Source organism: Martes martes (assembly GCF_963455335.1).
Source record: "Martes martes genome assembly, chromosome: 8".
NCBI classification, from domain to species: Eukaryota; Metazoa; Chordata; class Mammalia; order Carnivora; family Mustelidae; genus Martes; species Martes martes.
In genome coordinates this window covers 57,507,548-57,526,831 of record NC_137895.1, presented here as the reverse complement: position 1 = coordinate 57,526,831, position 19,284 = coordinate 57,507,548, and the positions used below count along the sequence as shown (strand labels likewise).

The 19,284-nt window shown below is 40.3% G+C and overlaps 1 protein-coding gene across 1 annotated transcript; it reads left to right on the top strand.

Moving 5' to 3' along the window:
* Nucleotides 1-6,550: 6,550 nt before the first annotated feature.
* On the top strand, nucleotides 6,551-19,142 carry ART4 (ADP-ribosyltransferase 4 (inactive) (Dombrock blood group)). Its single transcript, XM_080810146.1, has 3 exons — nucleotides 6,551-6,952; nucleotides 9,916-10,621; nucleotides 18,409-19,142. Exons 1-3 carry the CDS (start codon nucleotides 6,671-6,673, stop codon nucleotides 18,498-18,500), a joined length of 1,080 nt encoding a protein of 359 aa, XP_080666272.1. The 5' UTR covers nucleotides 6,551-6,670; the 3' UTR covers nucleotides 18,501-19,142.
* Nucleotides 19,143-19,284: the final 142 nt, after the last annotated feature.

The following is a 19,284-nucleotide window of genomic DNA, read 5'->3' as shown; positions in this document are numbered from 1 at the left end:
TAAAAATTTTTAAAATTTTAAAAGGCCACAAAATCACAGCCTGTTTTTTGTATACCACAAGGTGGCTGAGGTGAGCTTGTGGACCCTGGTCTTGCTGAGGTTGCAAGTGCTCTGGGAGCTGGACCTCACTTTGGTCTGTGCTTTTTAGGTGGATGAGGAAAGAGCATTCCCACAGTTCTTCAGCCCTTTTAACCCTCAGCTTTCTTTCTGTGCCTCAGTACAACTGGGGCTGGTGTGGACTTAAGGACCCTGGGGTTGCTGAGGTTACAAACTCTCTGTAATGAATGGACCCACCAGTTATGGTGTCTGGACACGCCCGTTAGTTCCTCAGGACCCTCCAATTACAGAGTCTGAATCTGCCTTTTATGGCAACCAGACCTGCACCTTATGGTGTCCAGACCCTGCTCCGGTCTGTGCTTTTAAGATGGATGGGAGAGAATGTTCCTGCAGTTCCTGGGTGCTTCTAAACCATGGCTCTTTTTTCTGGGCCCCAGCACAGCTAGGGCTGGTGCGGGCTTATGGACCCCGGGCTTGCCAAGGTCGCAAAATTTCTTTGCCAATCTGACCCACCAGTTATGGCATCAGGACCCACTAATTACGGCATCCATCCCATGCCTTACGATGTCCAGACCCTGCTCCATTCTAGGCTTATCAAGTGGCCTGGGGAGAGCTCCTTGGACACAGTTCCTTGGACCTTTTAAAACCCAGATTTTTTTCTATGCCCCAGCGCGGTTAGTGCTGATGTGGGCTTGTGGACCCTGGGCTCACTGAAGTCCCAAGCTCCCTGATACAGGCTGACCTGCCCCTTCTGGTGTCCAGACCCTGCTCCTGTCTAGGTGGGGTGAGAACATAAACCATATCCCTGGATATGCTTTCCCACAGCAGAGTTCTAGTGCTTTTCTATGCTAGTTGCTCTTTTAAACCAGGCCTTTTCTTCCTGTGCCCAAGGACAGAGGGGTTTATTTCCAAGTCCTCAGTACTGTTTCTCCCCACTGCATTTGCAGCCTCAGGGGTGGGAGTTCCCTTTGTGGCTGGGTCTCCATTTCTCTTCTGTTCCACTTGCCATTCTCTTACCTTTGGTTGCCCCAGATCTCTTCAGTCAGCCCTTACTTCTTCAGGAGTAACTGTCCTATTAATAGGTGTAGTTTGGTGTTTGCCCTGAGGGAGGTGAGTTCAGAGTCTTCCCACGTAGACATCTGGAACAAGAACTTCCCAAGGGACTTGACGGCACCACCTCATTAACTTAACTGAGGTATGGTTGAAAGGGGCTGGTTTGGAATAACAAAAGACACACATTTCCTCTTTTTGGCTCTGGAGCTATTTCAGGAACTGGAAAAGATGTCCCTAAAGCTCTTAGCATTTAAGAAATTACAAAGGTTTTAGGAGGTGTGTGGTACAAACCACAGACAAGAGCAAATATACATTTATTATACATGTCAACCTCACAGGAACACACACAACAGAAGTTGTTCTGTCCAGAATATTGAGGAGGAAATTCACAGTGAGTAGAGGATGATGAAAACAAAGCTTCCCCAACACTAAGGTCCTATACTTAAAAAAGAAGAAAGAGGAGGAGGAGAAGGAGAAATGAGAGTTTGGATAACATGTTTCATGATGAAGCGATTGATCTAACAACTTTTGTTACAACTATATAGAAGTAATGGGTGCAAGTGTCTCCTGAGATAGCTCATCTCTTCTGTGATTTCCCTGCCAGCACTGTATGACCTGAATCTAATCATCAAGAAATAACAGATAAGCCCCCAACTGAGAGACATCTACAAAATAACGGGCCTATAATTTTCAGAAACCTCAAGGTCAAAAAGCAATATGGACACTGAAATGTTCCAGTTTAAAGAGACTAAAAGAAACTTGATGACTAAATGCAAATGGTGATCCTGGAAAATAGCCAGAAAACAAATTATAGGAATGGCTGATGAAATTTGTTAATGGACTATGCGTAAGATAATAGTATTCTATAAATGTTAAATTTCTTGATATCGGTAATTGTATTGTGGTTCTATAAAAGAATGTCCTTGTCTTTAAGACATAAATTCTTAAGTATTTAACAGTAAAGTGTGTTAGTTAAACAATGAGGCCATTTGACTGAGATGGTTCTAGTACCTTACCAGCCTATGTAAGCGAGCCAAAACCTAAGGGTTTAAAGACCTCAATGTTAAGAAATCAAAACCTAAAGACAACCAATCACAAACAGCCAATTAGCCTTCCCTAAATGAGACAAATGTTTGAGCTACAACCAATTAAATAATGTATTGCTTTTCTTCCACTTTTTCCTCTACAAAAATCTTCCCCTTGGTTCCTGTCAGTGGCGCAAGCTCTCCTAAGCACTTCCAGGCTGCTGCTGCCTGATTTGAATTTATTTTTGCTCAAATAAGCTCTTAAAATTTTTAATATTCCTCAGTTTGTCTTTTCACTGCGAGAAAATGTTTGCAATTAATTCTCAAGTGGTTTAGAAAACGGTGAGAGAATGATAGATCAAGCAGGGCAAAATTTCGAAATCTAAACATATGTGCTATCTAATGTGTACAGGATATGAGAGTTCCTTGGACGTATGCGTGTTCCTTGTACAAACTTGCAACATTTCTGTAAGTTTGAAATTCTATCTAAATAAAAGTTATTAAAAATATGAAACAATTGAGTTTTGTTCACTTTTGTAAGAGTATTGAGGGTAAAAGAGAACTGACAAGTTAAAATATTAAAACCATTCTGAATTGCCAAATTTGGGGGTCTCTATCAAACAACACTCCTTTGGATAACAATAACTTCTGACAGTCAAATACCCCCCGTTAAATTGACGCAGGTCCCAAGGAGTTAAATGAGAGCCAAACAGGAAATACTAAGTGCCATTTCAAAACCTTTAGGCTGGTGGCAAAATATGCAATTTTCCCCTGGACAATAACCTCTAGCAATGACTTCAACCTATGCTCCAAAAGTAGCTGTAGAAAATTAGTCCAGAATGTTTAGAATTTATGCTAGAAAATGGGAAAAATCTTTCCTTAAGCAGCTGTTTATTTAAAACATTAATAAAAATTATCTTTCACTTTGTTGGATACCCTATGAGTTAGTCTTTGCAAATGTCAGTAGAGCGTAAGAGCCAACATGCCGTGAGAAGTTGCCATCAGAGGCACTTGGAAACAGAAAACCGAGGAATAGGGGTAAAATACCTTGCCCAAGGTCAAACATTAACGACGGGGTAGTACTAGGTGTGCCTCTCAAGAGCGTGTGTTCTAGTCACTAATCAATCTGCTTCCAAAGCAGTATGGTTCATGAATCCATTCCATATTTTATAGAGTATCTCAATTTCACTGTTGTCCTAGCCCTGTAAGAGTGATGTCATCTCCATTTTTTACCTATGAAGGAGATGAGACTGAGAACTAGCATAGTTTGTTCAAATTCACAAAAACTAGGAACAGATGAAGGCAAAACACCAACACAGTTATGTGCAATTTAAAAACCCTTATCCCTTTTAGCCATCAAGACAGCAGAAATAGATGGCATTTTGAAGAATTGGGTATCATCAAGTAAATGATACCTGAGTGAACTCCAAGCTTTAAAATAACTAATATTAAATTATTACTTGGGAACTTTCCTAAAACAGCTCCCAAGGCAAAAGTTTTTTTTTTGTTTTTTTTTGTTTTTTTTTTTTACTGACTTTAAACATTGTCGGGAAATAGTGTTTTCATTTGAATCCAAAAATGTACACACACTCATATGTCAGACCTCTTGTCTTTCACTCTTCCATTTTATTTTCAGTATTTTCTCTTCCCTTCCTCCTTCCCTCCCTCCCTCTCTCTCTCACTGGTTCTGTCCCTCCCTTCTTTCCCTTTCTCTCTTCCTCCTCCTTGAAATTCTGGACAGTTGTATAAAAAGGTTACAAAGGTTCCTGCTTCCCCCTAGTGTTATGTGTCTAGAAGTGGCAGTCACATTAGGAAAATTAGCGAAACTCTACAAACAGTAGGAATAAAATGACACTTTAAAACCTTTAGAGTTTTTGGAGGCAGGGGGCCAACAGGGTGAGAGGGAAGAACCTATGATCACTGACAGTCTAGTTAACCTCCCACCGCCTCAGGAAATGCTCCTGTGAGAGGGAAGTTAGACTATCCCCTTCTCACAGTTGTCTTGTGGGTTGAGATAAGACCTATACTAAAGGGTCTTGAAGCACAGCACACTCCCAATAAGAGGTAACTATTATTTACTTTTGACAGATCTGTAAGGTTAGAAAACGGAGACTCAACACTGCTTACTTATTTTCTTAAATTAACTCAGCCAGCAAGCTGTAGGACTAGCCCATAATTCAAGTTTTCAGACACTGGTGCTCTTCCTCACACCTCGATCTCCCAAATGGATAGCTGATAATGAGGAATCTTAAGAATTTTAAAAGGATTAAAAGGATATTTCATACACTACCTGTGTTTTCCATTAAATTAAAAAATATGCATTTCAATGATCTCTGGTCCTATCTCCAGAATTGGGTCTTAAAGTTGCAGGAAGAGAAGGGCACAAAGATGTACGTCCAGGGGTGCCTGGGTGGCTCAGGCAGTTAGGCATCTGCCTTTGGCTCAGGTCATGATCCCAGGGTCCTGGGATCAAGTACCGACTCTAGCACCCGGCTCCCTGCTCATCAGGAAGCCCGCTTCTCCCTCTCCCTCTGCCCTTCCCCCCCCCCCCGCTTGTACTCTCTCTCTCTCTCTCAAATAAATAAATAAAATCTTTTTTTTAAAAAGGTTTATGTCCAAAACACTTTATTTAAAGATTTAAATCTTTATTTAAAGATTTATCATTACTTACCACAGTACAAAGTTGAAATCAAGCTAAGTATACTTATTCAATAAACCTTTGTACAAATAATGATAATTGTTCTTATTTATTTGTTTCATTTATTTCTTGGTGCAAGATGCTGTTTTAAGAATGAGGAACAGATCAAAGCAGCCAATGAGGTAGGTACTATTATGTTCTATTCACTGATCAGTCTGCTTCTGAGAGAGCTCCATGGAACCACTCCACATTTCACTGCATGGTAGGCCCTCGGGCGGCCCATTGTTCAACAGTGAAAAAAAAATCATGTTTTCAGTAATTATTAAATTGTATGGAGATGTGTTTACATTAAAAATGTTAAGGGAAAAAACAGTATGAAAAATTATTTCAGTCCTAAATGTGTGTGTGTGCGAGTGTGTGCATGGGTGTGTGCATGTGTGTGCATGTGTGTGCATGGTGTGTAGCACCAAAGTCTAAATCTAAATAGTATTTTTTTCCAGGGGATAGGTTATGGGTAATTTTGTGTCCTCTTTAATACTTGTCTGAATATTCTGAACTTTTTTTTAAAGATTTTTATTTATTTATTTGACAGAGATCAGGAGTAGGCAGAGAGGCAGGCAGAGAGAGAGAGAGAGGAGGAAGCAGGCTCCCTGTTGAGCAGAGAGCCGGATGGGGGGCTCGATCCCAGGACCCCAGGATCATGACCTGAGCCAAAGGCAGAGGCTTAACCCACTGAGCCACCCAGGTGCCCCTGAATATTCTGAATTTTTGTAATGAGACAGAACTGCTACGATTGTTAGATGAAAAACTATTTTAAGGGTGCTAAAAAAAAAAATGCCAGAATTTCTAAGAACGGAATTTTGTTTCTCTTCACAGTTAAATAATGAATCGGGAAGTGTAGCTGGGAAAGATTTGCAAGAAAAACAATTACCCCAGCGACCGAAGATAGAGGCAGGATGTTCAACCTAGAAAGGGAAGTGCCTGAGAAAGGGTGTTTAAATAGCACGTGTGCGGCATTAACTTGGCACGCAGGCCCTACTTTTGATCGATGTCAGCTGTTCCAAGGCTGCTGCTGCTTCTTCTTTTTTTTTTTTTTTAAGATTTTATTTATTTATTTTACAGGCAGAGATCACAAGTAGGCAGAGAGGCAGGCTGAGAGAGAGAAGGAAGCAGGCTCCCTGCTGAGGAGAGAGCCTGGTACGGGGCTTGATCCCAGAACCCTGGGATCATGATCTGAGCCGAAGGCAGAGGCTTTAACCCACTGAGCCACCCAGGCGCCCCCCAAGGCTGTCTTCTGACAATAGTCATTAGGATTCACTATAGACTGAACTAGTGTGGACAAAGGCTCTGATGCCTTCCGAAGAGAAAACGGGGAAGAGCTATGACCCCAACAGGTATAATTTCTGGGATGGAGAGTTTCAAAGTAACAGTAGAAAGCAGCAATGAGAGCCTTCTTTCTGACAGTAATCCTAAAAGGTGTGCTTCTTCCTATCAGCCCCTTCTGGGCAGGGCCTATCAGCAGCACCAAATGACCGTGACATAGGCCCACCTTGAGGCGGCATCTCCCCAGCAACCTGCGTGAGCCAATCGCATCACTCGCAATGGAAACCTGCAGCTGCAGATAATGTCGCTTGGCCCCAAACACTACAGCGTGTGCCTTTCCTGTCTTCCTGAGAAAGTTAGGGTTGAACTGCTGAGCCTGACCCTTAACAGGCCTTTGGAATTCCCCCCTACACAGACCAGATAAGGGATTTTTTTTTTTTTTTTTAATAGGAAACTAACAACTTCGCTGTTACAATCCCTTATTTGGTGCAGCGATCTGGCTATTTCACAGAGATTTCATCTCTGCAAACAAACTGGAGCCCATAGCTTCCCTCGGAGAAACTGCTGGTTGGAGATGGTCAACAGAAATCTCCACAAGACAGGAACAAGGAAAGTTCTTGCTGAGACTCACCCAAAGGATATCCCGGAGGAGAACACTGAGCCCTTATTTCACAGTGAAGCTGCAAGAGCGGGAAGGATTTGTAACAGCAACGAATATCGACCATTGACCAACAGAGGCAGGAGGATTCTCCCAACTACTACCGCAGCCCCCACGATGAGAATCTGGCTCCTCCCAGGGCCACTTCCTCTCCTTCTGCTGTTCTCTGGCCTGCAGACACCCACCTGGAGTTCTGAGGTAGGGCACAATTGAGGAGGTGATTTCTTTATGGTCAGAGCTCCACTGGGGCGCTTTCCTGGTGACAATCTTTAAGTGACCTTTGGTCACTTGGGATCTAATTTCATTCAGACATTTTTAAAAAGATTTTTTATTTTATTTATGGAACAGAGAGAGAGCGCACAAGCAGGGGGAGTGGGAGAGGGAGAAGCAGGCTCTCCACTGAGCAGGGAGCCCAATGCAGGACTAAATCCCAGGACCCTGGGATCATGACCTGAGCAGGAAGCAGACACTTAACCAGCTGAGCCACGGAGGCACCCCTCATTCAGACTTTTTAACCAATAATGCTACTGAAGGTGTTGAAAGCAATTCTTAAAGATTGTGGAATTCTTTAGAGTTTATAAATTTGGCATTAATGGAAGCTAGAGGCATAATGTGATTTTCTTGATTCTCCATAAAATTTAAGTAAAACATTGCTTCTGTAGGACAAATGATATAAAATAAAGTCTATTTGGCTTTCGACTTTTTCATAGGGATCAACTCAAAAGAAGTATTATAATTTGAAGTTGTATATAATAAAAAATAACCTAATGTTAAGAGATAACAGAGTGCATATTTGAGATGCTGTGATATATTAAAATGTTTAGAGCTCACAGGATGTAACAGAACATGATATGGTTGATTTTGTTTTGTTTTGGCTTAAATGGATTCTGTAGGCCTATTTGTAAACCTTCTGTATAGAGTTATTGGTAAAAATCATGTAAGCGGTCTTAAAAATCTGCTCCATTTTACACACACCTAGATGTCTTCTCATCATAAATAACAGTAAAACACCAAATGGTGTGTTTTTGAGCTTCAGCTCCAACATCTTTGATGTTGACTAGATGGAATCTTATCTCTTAATATAAGGAGTGCTATTTATTACAAATGCATTGTTTCTTTGCAAAGAAGAAAACATCTTGGAATTTGGATAGTTGAAAATATGGCTCTAAAAAATAGACTGATGATACTTAATGAACTTGTATTCAAATCTCTAACCTCAGTTTAATATGGACTAGATATTCATCCATTGAAGGGCATCTTGGCTCTTTCTACAGTTTGGCAACTGTGGCCATTGCTACTATGAACATTGGGGCACAGATGGCCCTTCTTTTCACTACGTCTGTATCTTTAGGGTAAATACCCAGTAGTGCAATTGCAGGGTCATAGGGAATCTTTATTTTTAATTTCTTAAGGAATCTCCACACTGTTTTTCAAAGTGGCTGAACCAACTTGCATTCCCACCAACAGTGTAAGAGGATTCTCTTTCTCCACATCCTGTCCAACACATGCTGTTTACTGTCTTGTTAATTTTGGCCATTCTAACTTGTGTAAGCTGGTATCTCAATGTGGTTTTGATTTGAATCTCCCTGATGGCTAGTGATGATGAACATATTTTCATGTGTCTGTTAGCCATTTGTATGTCTTCTTTGGAGAAGTGTCTGTTCATGTCTTCTGCCCATTTTTTGACATGATTATCTGTTTTGTGTGTGTTGAGTTTGAGCAGTTCTTTATAGATCTTGGATATCAGCCCTTTGTCTGTATTGTCATTTGTGAATATCTTCTCCCATTCCGTGGTCCATATGTACTATGGAGTATTATGCCCCCATCAGAAAGGATGAATACCCAACTTTTGTATCAACATGGATGGGACTGGAAGAGATTATGCTGAGTGAAATAAGTCAAGCAGAGAGAGTCAATAATCATATGGTTTCGCTTATTTGTGGAGCATAAGGAATAACACAGAGGACATGGGGAGATGGAGAGGAGAAGGGAATTGGGGGAAATTGGAGGGGGAGACGAACGATGAGAGACTGTGGAATCTGAGGAACTAACTGAGGGTTTTGAGGGGAATAGGGGTGGGAGGTTGGATGAGCCTGGTGGTGGGTATTGTGGAGGGCACGTATTGCATGGAGCACTGGGTGTGGTGCATAAACAATGAATTCTGGAAAACTGAAAAGAAATTTTAAAAATAAATTAAAATTAAAAAAATATGGACTAGATATTAATAAATAACATTCAATTGACTACCCATGGGAAATTGTCTCTTTCTCATTCCTGGTTTCTAGGAGGAGGGACTGTCCTAGGCACATTCCTGAACACTGTACCACTCCCGTGGTGTTGGGCAATTTTTGTTGATTGGTAACATCAGGAATAATAACTAGGCATTCTGAGTTTGACTCTGCTCTTCCTCCCCCTGGGAGTTAGCCTTACAGAAAAGGGCATGAGCTCTGTGTTCCTCTATGACAAGAATCTTATCTTTGGGCAGGCCATAATCCAACACTTTCTGCAGCTCAGTGGGCAAGTCTGCCTTGTTCTGTGGTATAGTCTTAACAAGTCTACTTGCCATCAGACCTAAAGATGTGTGCCCAACAATTCAGTAGTGAAGGTGATATTTTAACCTTCATACATGCTCTGTTTTCCTCAATTTTTAAATCAGATCCTGGTCAAAAGAGAAGGCTGTTATTTACTGGGGACCCTTTGGGAGAACACAACATTACTCATCACTGAAGTTTTTTTCTTAGGTGAAGTTCAAAGACTTAATACAGGTTTTAGGTATTCATAAAAGAGATATTTATTAACACCCATGACAGAATGTGAAGGGGTTCAACAGGAGAAACAGAAAGTATACATAAACTTTAAGATTATAATTTTTTTTCTTCAAAGTGCTATGCAAAAATACTGGTTTTGGTTATACAAGAAGGGTCACTTCTTCCCTGGGGAGGTGAGTTTTTTGAACTTTTAGTAATATTTATCAAACCAAATTCAATCTCTGGCACAGGTCACTGATGCAGGAAGTACTAGGGCAGGGTAATGATTATGAGTGAAACTTATTCTAGCAAATACATTTTGAGAAGACTTGGCTTTATGGAGGATAGCAAGTCAACCAGAACATCCACCACCGGATTTGAAAAGTTAAAGTCAAGATTTTTCTTTTCTTATAGGTTGCAGTTAACATCGACTTTGACTTGGCACCAGATTCCTTTGATGATCAGTACCAAGGCTGTAGCCCACAGGTCATGGAGAAGCTAAGCCAAGGGGATTATTTCACAAAAGAAATAGAAACACATAGAGATTACCATGGGATCTGGAAGAAAGCCCACTTAACCTGGCTAAACAGAGCCAAAGATCTCCCCAAGAACATGAATATTACACATGCTCTGGCCATCTTGGTTTATACGTCAAACAACAGTGTCCACACAAGCTTCACCAGAGCCATGGCCAATGCTGGGAAGTCTCCGCAGCATTATGAACGTTCATTCCATTTCAAGTACCTACACTACTACCTGACCTCAGCGATCCAGCTGCTAAGGAAAGAAATGGTCATGAAGAATGACTCTCTGTGTTTTGAGGTGTATCATAAGATGAAGGGTATCAATTTGGAAGCCTACAGTGGTGCCACCATCCGATTTGGCCAATTCCTCTCCACCTCTCTCCTAAAAGAAGAGGCACAGAAGTTTGGGAACCAAACTCTGTTTACCATATTTACCTGCCTGGGTGCACCTATACCAGAAGACTCTCACAAGGAGGTCCTGGTCCCTCCCTATGAGTTGTTCAAAGTTGTAAATATGAGCCATCATCCAAGAGGAAATTGGTTGCAGTTGCGATCTGCTGGGAACATGAGCACATACAACTGTCAGCTGCTAAAAGGTATTATTTTATCCATCTAAACAGAATCTACTCTTATCAGGATCACAGACAACTATTCTTTTTTAAAAAGTTATTTTTCTGAGTGGGGCTTATTGGGGGGAAGGCCAAAAATACGGAAATTGGCCTTCAGGAATGGTGGAACTGACAGATTAGAGAAGACTTGCCTTATTCCCTGGTTTCCCTCCCCTTCTTTCTCCTCAACCACTTCTGGAAAAAATGTGTTTCTTCAGTGGCTCTAATATGTGGGGCATTCTAGACACAGAGAGTAAACCTCTACTGGAAAAGATAGCACATAAAATATAGCCTTTTTACCTTGACCCTCAAACTCTCTTTTGTTTTTTGTTTTGTTTTGTTTTGTTTTTGTCATGGTCATTACAGGAAAAGGGAGTGCTGCAAGTAAAGCAGGAGGCATGGCTTAGTCACTTACTCTTATCTATTACCCATCTTCTATGTTCCAGGAACTGGGATGGGAGGCATCATGTGATATGAGATGAATAAAGCAAAATCACTATCCCAGGAGGAGTTTTAGTCTAATAAGAAATGGAAATATGAGCAAATGTCCATACTCAAAAGCACTAAGCAATACACCAGACGTTCAAGGAATGGATGTGGCTTCTCAGTGTAGGAAGCTACTCATTCTCTCTGGAGGAAGAGAGAAAGTCTTCACAATCAAGGACCCCATGGGACTTGAAGTAGGAATGGGGGTTTTCAGTGAAAGAAAAGAGGAAAAGTCATTTCAAGCAGAAAAGAGCATATGCTGAATGACCGAGGTTTCAAATAGTCAGTGTCTTTAGGGAATCTCCACAATTCTGGATGGCTGGAATGTAGGAGGTACAGGACACGGGAGGACACTAGGAGTCGAAAAGGAATAGGGGATGGGTTGGGTTGGAGAGACTTCTGATGGGCCAGATGGTTAAAGCTCCTGTATTCTATGCTAAGGACTTTCAAACTTCATGTTATAGATAATGAGAAGACACTGGAAATTTTTAAGGAGTGAAACATCAGTTAGATCAGTATTTTAGCAAGGGCTCTAATGATATGGTGGAAAATGAACTGAAACCGGAGAAATTGAAGATACCACAGAACAAAAAAATATATATATTGCTAAGATCTTTTGTAGAAAAATATGTAGCCAACTCCATTCTGTCCCTGTATGTTACCAGCCACAGTCCCTGCACAAAATAGTAGTTCTGTGGTAAGTGCTATGCCCTGTTTGATTCAGAAGGAAGATCGTCCTTATCCACACATGCATTTCTTCACACTCACACTTGACTGCAGTGTCTACCTTCAAAATATCCCTGACTCTTTCTCAAGTCCGTCATTATTGCTACTGTTAGTAATTCAGGCTATCAGCACTACTCAGCATTTTGGGGCTGCAGTGTTACAGTGATCCTGAAATTGGCTTCCATGCTGAGGTCTTGGGCCTGCTTTCTCGGGCCTATCTGCAAACCCAGACCAGGAGAGAGGTGACTTATCAATCCTTTTATCTCTTTCTGCCTGTCCTTAGAAGTGTGGCAGGCAACAATACGGGTGAAATGAATATCTGTTCCATAGAACCAAGAGATGAGTGTTTGCAGAGGAGAACGAAAAACTAGAGTATGAAGCAAACAGTGAGATTTTGATACCAAACAGGAACATTCATAGTCAGTTTCCGGGTTCTTTAGAACTATACCGTTGCTTCATCCTCATGGAATGAAGCTGAGACAGAAAAATTTTTCTACTGTGCTGATGAGCACAGTAAAACATATTAAGTAAAAAGTTGTAGAATATTTACATCAAAGGGTAGGAAACTGAGAAAAAGGAGTATAAAATAGAAACTATTACCCATACTCCCTACTCTGTAAGTCTCAAAGGAAACTATTTGAAGACCCTTCCCACCAAACTAATGATCTTTGCTTTCCTGTCAGGAAGCTACTCAAACACAACCGGGAGTTAAGGCTTAACTCGAGTAGCCATGCACATTGCCAGACTCTGGAAGCTTGGCTGGTCTTGACTGGATATTTGAAATAACAAATCATACTTAAGGGAGTCGGTAAACTCGTATTGCTCTGTAAGTTCTTTGTGGGCAGGCCTGTGACAACATAGTATTTAAGAGTCTGGCATCGAATCCAGGAAGTTTGACCCCAGACCCGCTCTGTCTGGTTTCCTATCCAACTTGTACCATTTTTCAGCTGTATTCTCAGTCCAGTTGTTTAAACTTCCTATGTTCTTCTACTATGTAAGGAGCATCATAATAGACCCCCACAGGGTTTTTGTGAAAATAAAACAAAATACAAAAGTATTTCTCATGAACTAACATGTAATAAATGGTAAATAAGTGTTAACCAATATTTTTTTTAAGATTTTATTTCTTTATTTGTCAGAGAGAGAGAGGGAGAGAGAGTGAGCGAGCATAGGCAGAGGGAGACGCAGGCTCCCTGCCAAGCAAGGAGCCTGATGTGGGACTCGATCCCAGGACGCTGGGATCATGACCTGAGCCGAAGGCAGCTGCTTAACCAACTGAGCCACCCAGGCGTCCCAAGTGTTAACCAATATTAACTTTAGTCTCCTGGCACATAGAAATGTTCAATCCACATTTGTTGAAAAAAAAAATCTGTATTTGTTGAACAGCAAAAGATGAAGCATTCTCTTTCAATGCTTCTAAGTGGTCTTGTCTTTGGGTCAGATGACCAGATAACTCAATTGACTAAAAACAGTTTCAATATTTGCTAGAAAGAGAAAGTATTCTAGAAAGTTCAACCCTTACTCAAATATAGGGAACTATAGCCATGATGTAACTGATCTGGAATGTAGTCATTTGCAATGTGAGTTACTACATCTAAATTCTTCCTGGAAATTCACCACTGTGCAGTTTTGGGAAGAGATTGTAAATAGCAGAAGAAAATGACCCCTGGTCGTAGAGGGTGATATTTTGGTCAGAGACATCACATGGTAGGCCAAGAGCTGGAGCTGGAGTGTCTTCCCAGCCAGCAACAACTACAAAACTATTTGGGAGGTTGAGAGAGGGAGAAGAATCAGCTCGAGCTGCAGGGATGCTGCTGTTCCTTTGACTTCATTGGCTCTGGCTGAAAGTTGCAGAGAAAGATGCTCCATTCTCCGATTCCGCCTTCCCTAACCCTCACATGGAAGCCCACTAGGGAAGCCTCAAGGCTGCCATTGGCTGGTTGTTAGCACAGACACTTTAGTTGAGAACAAAAAGACTATATTATCTTGAGAAATAGATCCACCTATCTCTATGGATTACCAAAAAAAAAAAAAAAAAGTTTGATTAACCTCATGATGCTTTCAGCTATTTGCTGCAATGGTGTCTGTTTTCTCAGAAAGTAAGCGGTTTCTGAAACTTTCCTTAAGACATTTCTGTTAGCTGACAAATAACAACTTTACTTATCCCAACATCCTGGAGCAGGGTTGGGTTGATCCATACATGAACAATGGGAGGAGGGAAGTGGTGTTTTTTTCTTTTCTGGGAGTCCTTCATTGGGAGGGAGGAAGATCAGTGGACCCTCCCCAGACCTGCTTTTCTAGCTAAGTGCTATTGTCTGCCATCAACCTCACAGTCTAGGGATTCCCAGAAGGTATTCTGGAGGACCGATATCCAATTCCTCATGAAACTGGAATCCTCTCAAGAGACTCTTTCTTATGCCTTCAGTTTTTTTCCCAAGCAGAAGCCCCAAGCTATTCTACATCTAAAAAGTCCCTCTGAGCCAGTGACTTGTTTCCTCTCTTGTTCCCTCTTAATCTGACAAACATCATATTTGAAAGACAACACGAAGACTTTTAAAATTGGTCAGTCAAGACACCATAACTCTCCCAATGAAAAGACAATAGATTAAAAAAAAAAAAAGACAATAGATTAGAGAGTATAGCTTCCCCAGACCTTCGATTTATTTCGAAATTCGTTGTTAACTTGAACCTACAATTCTCAATTTTAAAGAGTACCCATAAATCTGTTGCCTTCAGAGTCAAAAGGTCAAATGGGTAGCATAATATATTTAAGCAAGGGCATTTGCAAAGGAAAAATTGTTTATGACATTCTACACTAACAGCCCTCCCTTCTAATTCTTCTCTCACCCCTCCTGTGACCTATACTGGTTACCATAGAAACAGATATTTTCATGCCCATCGAAAGACTTAAAATATGTTAGTTATTTGTCCTTAACTGTTGCTTTGTTCAGGAAAATAATCCGTGCCAAAAATCTGTAAATGCACAAATACATACTCTGTTCTGTATCATTGGATTCACAAAGAAGGATTTATTTGTGGAAATGTTTCACATAATCAAAATTCTTAAGCATGTTTCTAGAAAAAATACAGTCAACTTTTGTAGTAAGCCTGGTTTTATATGTTAACTTTGCCAGTTACTGGCAGTGAGAATGTGGGCAAAGTCTTGGTCCCTGTGTGTCTCCATTTCTTTATATGTAATATAGGGGGAAATGTAATGAAATCTTCCCTATAGGATTCTGGCAAGTGTGAAGTGACTTAAGCATGTAAAAGCTCTTAGATCAGATTCTGACATTAGTAAGTACTCAAAACTTGCTGCTACTATTACTGATACATATTATTTATTTTATTTACTTCCTGTTTCCTGTTTTCTCTTCCCCTGGGCTTTATCTCAACTTAGTATTCCCTAGTTGTGGCAGCACATTAACCTTGAAGTAGAGTGTCTGTCTCAGCTGAACGGATGAAAGAACGAGTAATTGAGAGGTGGCTCAGTTGGTTAAGCGTCTGTCTTCGGCTCAGGTCATGATCCCAGGGTCCTGGGATTGAGTCCCGCATTGGGCTCCCTGCTCAGCAGGGAGGCTGCTTCTCCCTCTTCTCCCTGCCCGAGCTCTCTCTCGCTATCTCTGTCGCTGTCTCTGTCTCTCTCTCTCAAACAAATAAAATCTTAAAGAGAAAAAAAAGAGAAAAGGAAAGAATGAATAATTGAATGAATCTAGGAGACCACACAGCATGGTAGAAAAAAGAGAATAAACTTTGGAGTCAGGAAGGGCTGGACATATACATTAGTAGCTATATGGCCTTGTGTGAATAACAACCTATGAACCTGTCTCTTCATTTATAAAAGGGGCAAAGGGGAACATTGTGGCAGTACTTGGCATCCACCCTCTCAAACACAATTGAAAAACTCTAGGAAAGTACTTTACACATGGAAGTGGGATAATAGTTCAGGGGCACAAATGTGTGTTTCAGTGATATTGACAGTGAAGAGAAAAACAAAGGAAGAGACAGAAGAAACAATGTTTACCAGTGTTTGAGTGCCAACTATTTCCTAGATGACTCTCTAAAAGAATAATACTCATTAATCTCCACATTTTGACAGAAAAAAGCTGTAGATAGCATTTGCCTCCAAATATCAGATTAACTAGATATACTGTATGTCAGTTTTAGCTTTTTTCTGCTTTTTTCAAGGGATTGAGTGTTTCTTTCTGAACAATCTGATATAATTCACAGATTCAGAGTTCATGAAATACAAGCTATATTATGTATTTCTCCCTAAACTGTATACTGTAAGGCCAGATTGATCAAATTAAATTATAATCCACAAAAATATTATACTTACATATCAAATCTCATTCACAGAAGGTTTTCACACACATTATCTGTTTAATTCTTACAACCATGCTGTACATTGGTTACTGACCCAACTATACTGGTAGGAATACCAAGGTTGAGAGAGGTTACATGGTTTGTATGAGATTATTCAGTTTATAAATGACAAAAGTAAGACCCTTTCCCATGTTTTATGACAAAAAGCCCAGGACAACGTTCTCTATAGACTGCTTTCAGGAGATTTATTTTTCCGTTCAAAAATATTGTTAGGAACCTACTATTCGTCTCAATCCTCTGTTACTGTAACTGCATTATAACTCAATTCATACACACATAAACATACAAGTACACACATATGTATAACAAGACAATTGTTCATGGTACACATGTCGTTTAACTCTAGGGTTTTTTATTCTAACGCTTTTTATCACATTATCGGAATGAAGGTCGTAATAAAACATTAATGCATCACAACCTCCAGTTTGAAAAATACTCTATTAGGATACAGAGGGGGAAAAAAAGCATTGAAGAGATAGTCTAGAAGAAAAGCAAAAACAAATGCAAAAGTAAATTTAATGTGAGTTATCCTTAAATGAAAGATTTTGTAGACTACATTTAATTCACAAATATTTTTCATTTATTTCCTTAAAGAAAGATGTTGTCTGTGTAAAAATAATGATAATAATAGTGTGAGGTAGAAATGTTAATGACTGTAAGAAAGAGAAAAAGTAACAAGAGAGGAAAGAAAAGTTATGTTAGCCTGAGAAAATAATATTAAAGTAAACTTTTTTAATATCCTAGTTATGAGGAAGGGGACTGAAGAGGTGGTTTTGAAGGATGAGTATGACTACAAAATAGTAATATCTGTGTGTTTGTTCTTATTTGAACATCAGTCATTATAGTAGCCATGAAGCAAAGTAAAGGGGAATGGTAGTGATCCTAGAATTTGCAACAGTCTTGAGATGAGATGCTCTCATGTACAGGTGAGAAAGTTCAGGTCCAATGAAAGTACCTAACATAAAGGTCAGCTAGGGACAAAGCTTCAACACCCAAGCTAATCACTTCCAGTAACCATAATTTCTACCCACTACGTTGTTTCACTGTCAGTCAGTATTTTCCAATAACGCTTCAGTAGAATTATATTCCATTAAAAAGTGAGAAAGAAAAGAGTCAGAGGTCCTTGTGATCTCAGCCTCACTGACGAGAAAACAAAACAAAAAATATTTGGGAATTACTGCAGTGAATGAGCTACTCAAGTGGTATTAATGGTCTCGAGGTCCCTGTGAGAATTCAGATAATAAATTTTAACAGGAACTTTAACAGAAGTTTAGAAACATTATGCATTATTACTTTTCCTTGTCTACTGTTAATGGTAAAAATGGATTTTAAATATTGTTTGTATATACAGAATTCCAAGAAATTCCAGGAAACTCAAAGGATTTTATGCATTATTATGTGAAAGTAATGGGAAAATATTTCTCCATCATGTGATCACCCTATCAAGCAATATGTTCAAATATTGAGGCAATCACAGAGTTGAAAAGATGCTAACCCCAAGCATCTTTTCTACCTTAAACAGTCAGTGAAGGCTGATTGAAAAGGAAATCCCTCTCTTTAGAACATTTTGTGATATATGGAGAAACGATACTATAGCTAAAAAGATAGAATTGAGCCAGACTGCCTGAGCTGGATTGCTGCCTTCACTGCACACTAGACGTGCGCTTAGTGGTAAGTTTCTCCACATGTCTGTGTCACCGTTTGATCAGCAGGACAATGAGGATAATGAGAATAAATACCTCATACATTTCCTGTGAAGATTAAATGAACTAATTGATAGCAAGTGTTTAAAACAGACCACAGCACAGAGTAAGTTGCTAATCAATGTCAGCTTTCATAATGGTGATGAAGGTGATGGTAATTAAAATGGGGATGCTGAAGTGGTGGTGGTGCTGCTGGGGACAATAAAGATGGAAAATCATGAGATCTCACACACCGACTAGCCGGGAACCTGGAGTAAATCTCTGAACTCCTTGGTGCTGTTCCATCTGCAAAATAAACAAGCTGAATTTTGCTGGTTAGAAAAAATTTTGAGGATACTTTATTAAAGTAGCGAACTTCAAATATTTTTATTAGGTATTTTCTAAGTTAAAAAAAAAGTGAATCAAAGGAGAAATGATGTTGCTTTTTAAAAAATAAACTCTGCTCCTTAGAAGTTCTCTTTGTGTTCATTTTAACAGGTTCCAGCAAAAAGTACAACCCCGCTCCTGTGGTTATTGCTACTCTCTCCTTTTTGACCAGTGTCGTCACCTCTTCCAAAAGTGCAGTGTAAAGGAAACTTGGGGTTTTGCTTTCTCTGTGCCTTTCTGCTTGATGCCAGTCAGGGCACCCTGAATACCTTCGGGGAATCACTCTGCCCAGTTATCAACTGATGCAACACTCACTCAGCCCACTGCCTGGGAGCAGACCTGGAACTCAGTGTATTTCTTCACCATGGACACTGAAATTCATCTGGAATAGAAAAGGACCCAGTCAGAGCTAGTGAGATACAGTCATAGTCACTTTTTGGAATTGGGTTTGGGAGTGGGATGGGAGCCTTTTAACTGAGTGGAGATTGATGAAAGCAGAATGAGTATGAGCCCACAGCTGCTAGCCACTCTCTTGCCACCAGGAGGGGAGACTCTATCTCCTTGAGAATGGAGCAAACACAATGAAGGAAGAACTGAAAAATGGAAGAAAATAAAAACAAACAAACAAACAAAAAACGGTTCTGGGGCACCTGGGTGGCTCAGTCTTTAAGCATCTGCCTTCAGCTAAGGTCATGATCCCAGGGTCCTGGAATCAAGCCCCACATGGGGCTCCCTGCTCAGCAGGAAGTCTGCTTCTCGCTCTCCCTCTCCCTCTCACCTTGCTTCTGTTTACTCTCTCGATGTGTCTCTCTCTGCCAAATAAATAAATAAAATCTTTTTTTTATAAACATATAATGTATTTTTATCCCCAGGGGTACAGGTCTTTGAATTGCCAGGTTTACACACTTCACAGCACTCACCATAGCACATACCCTCCCCAATGTCCATAACCCCACCCCCCTCTCCCAACCCCTCGACCCCCAGCAA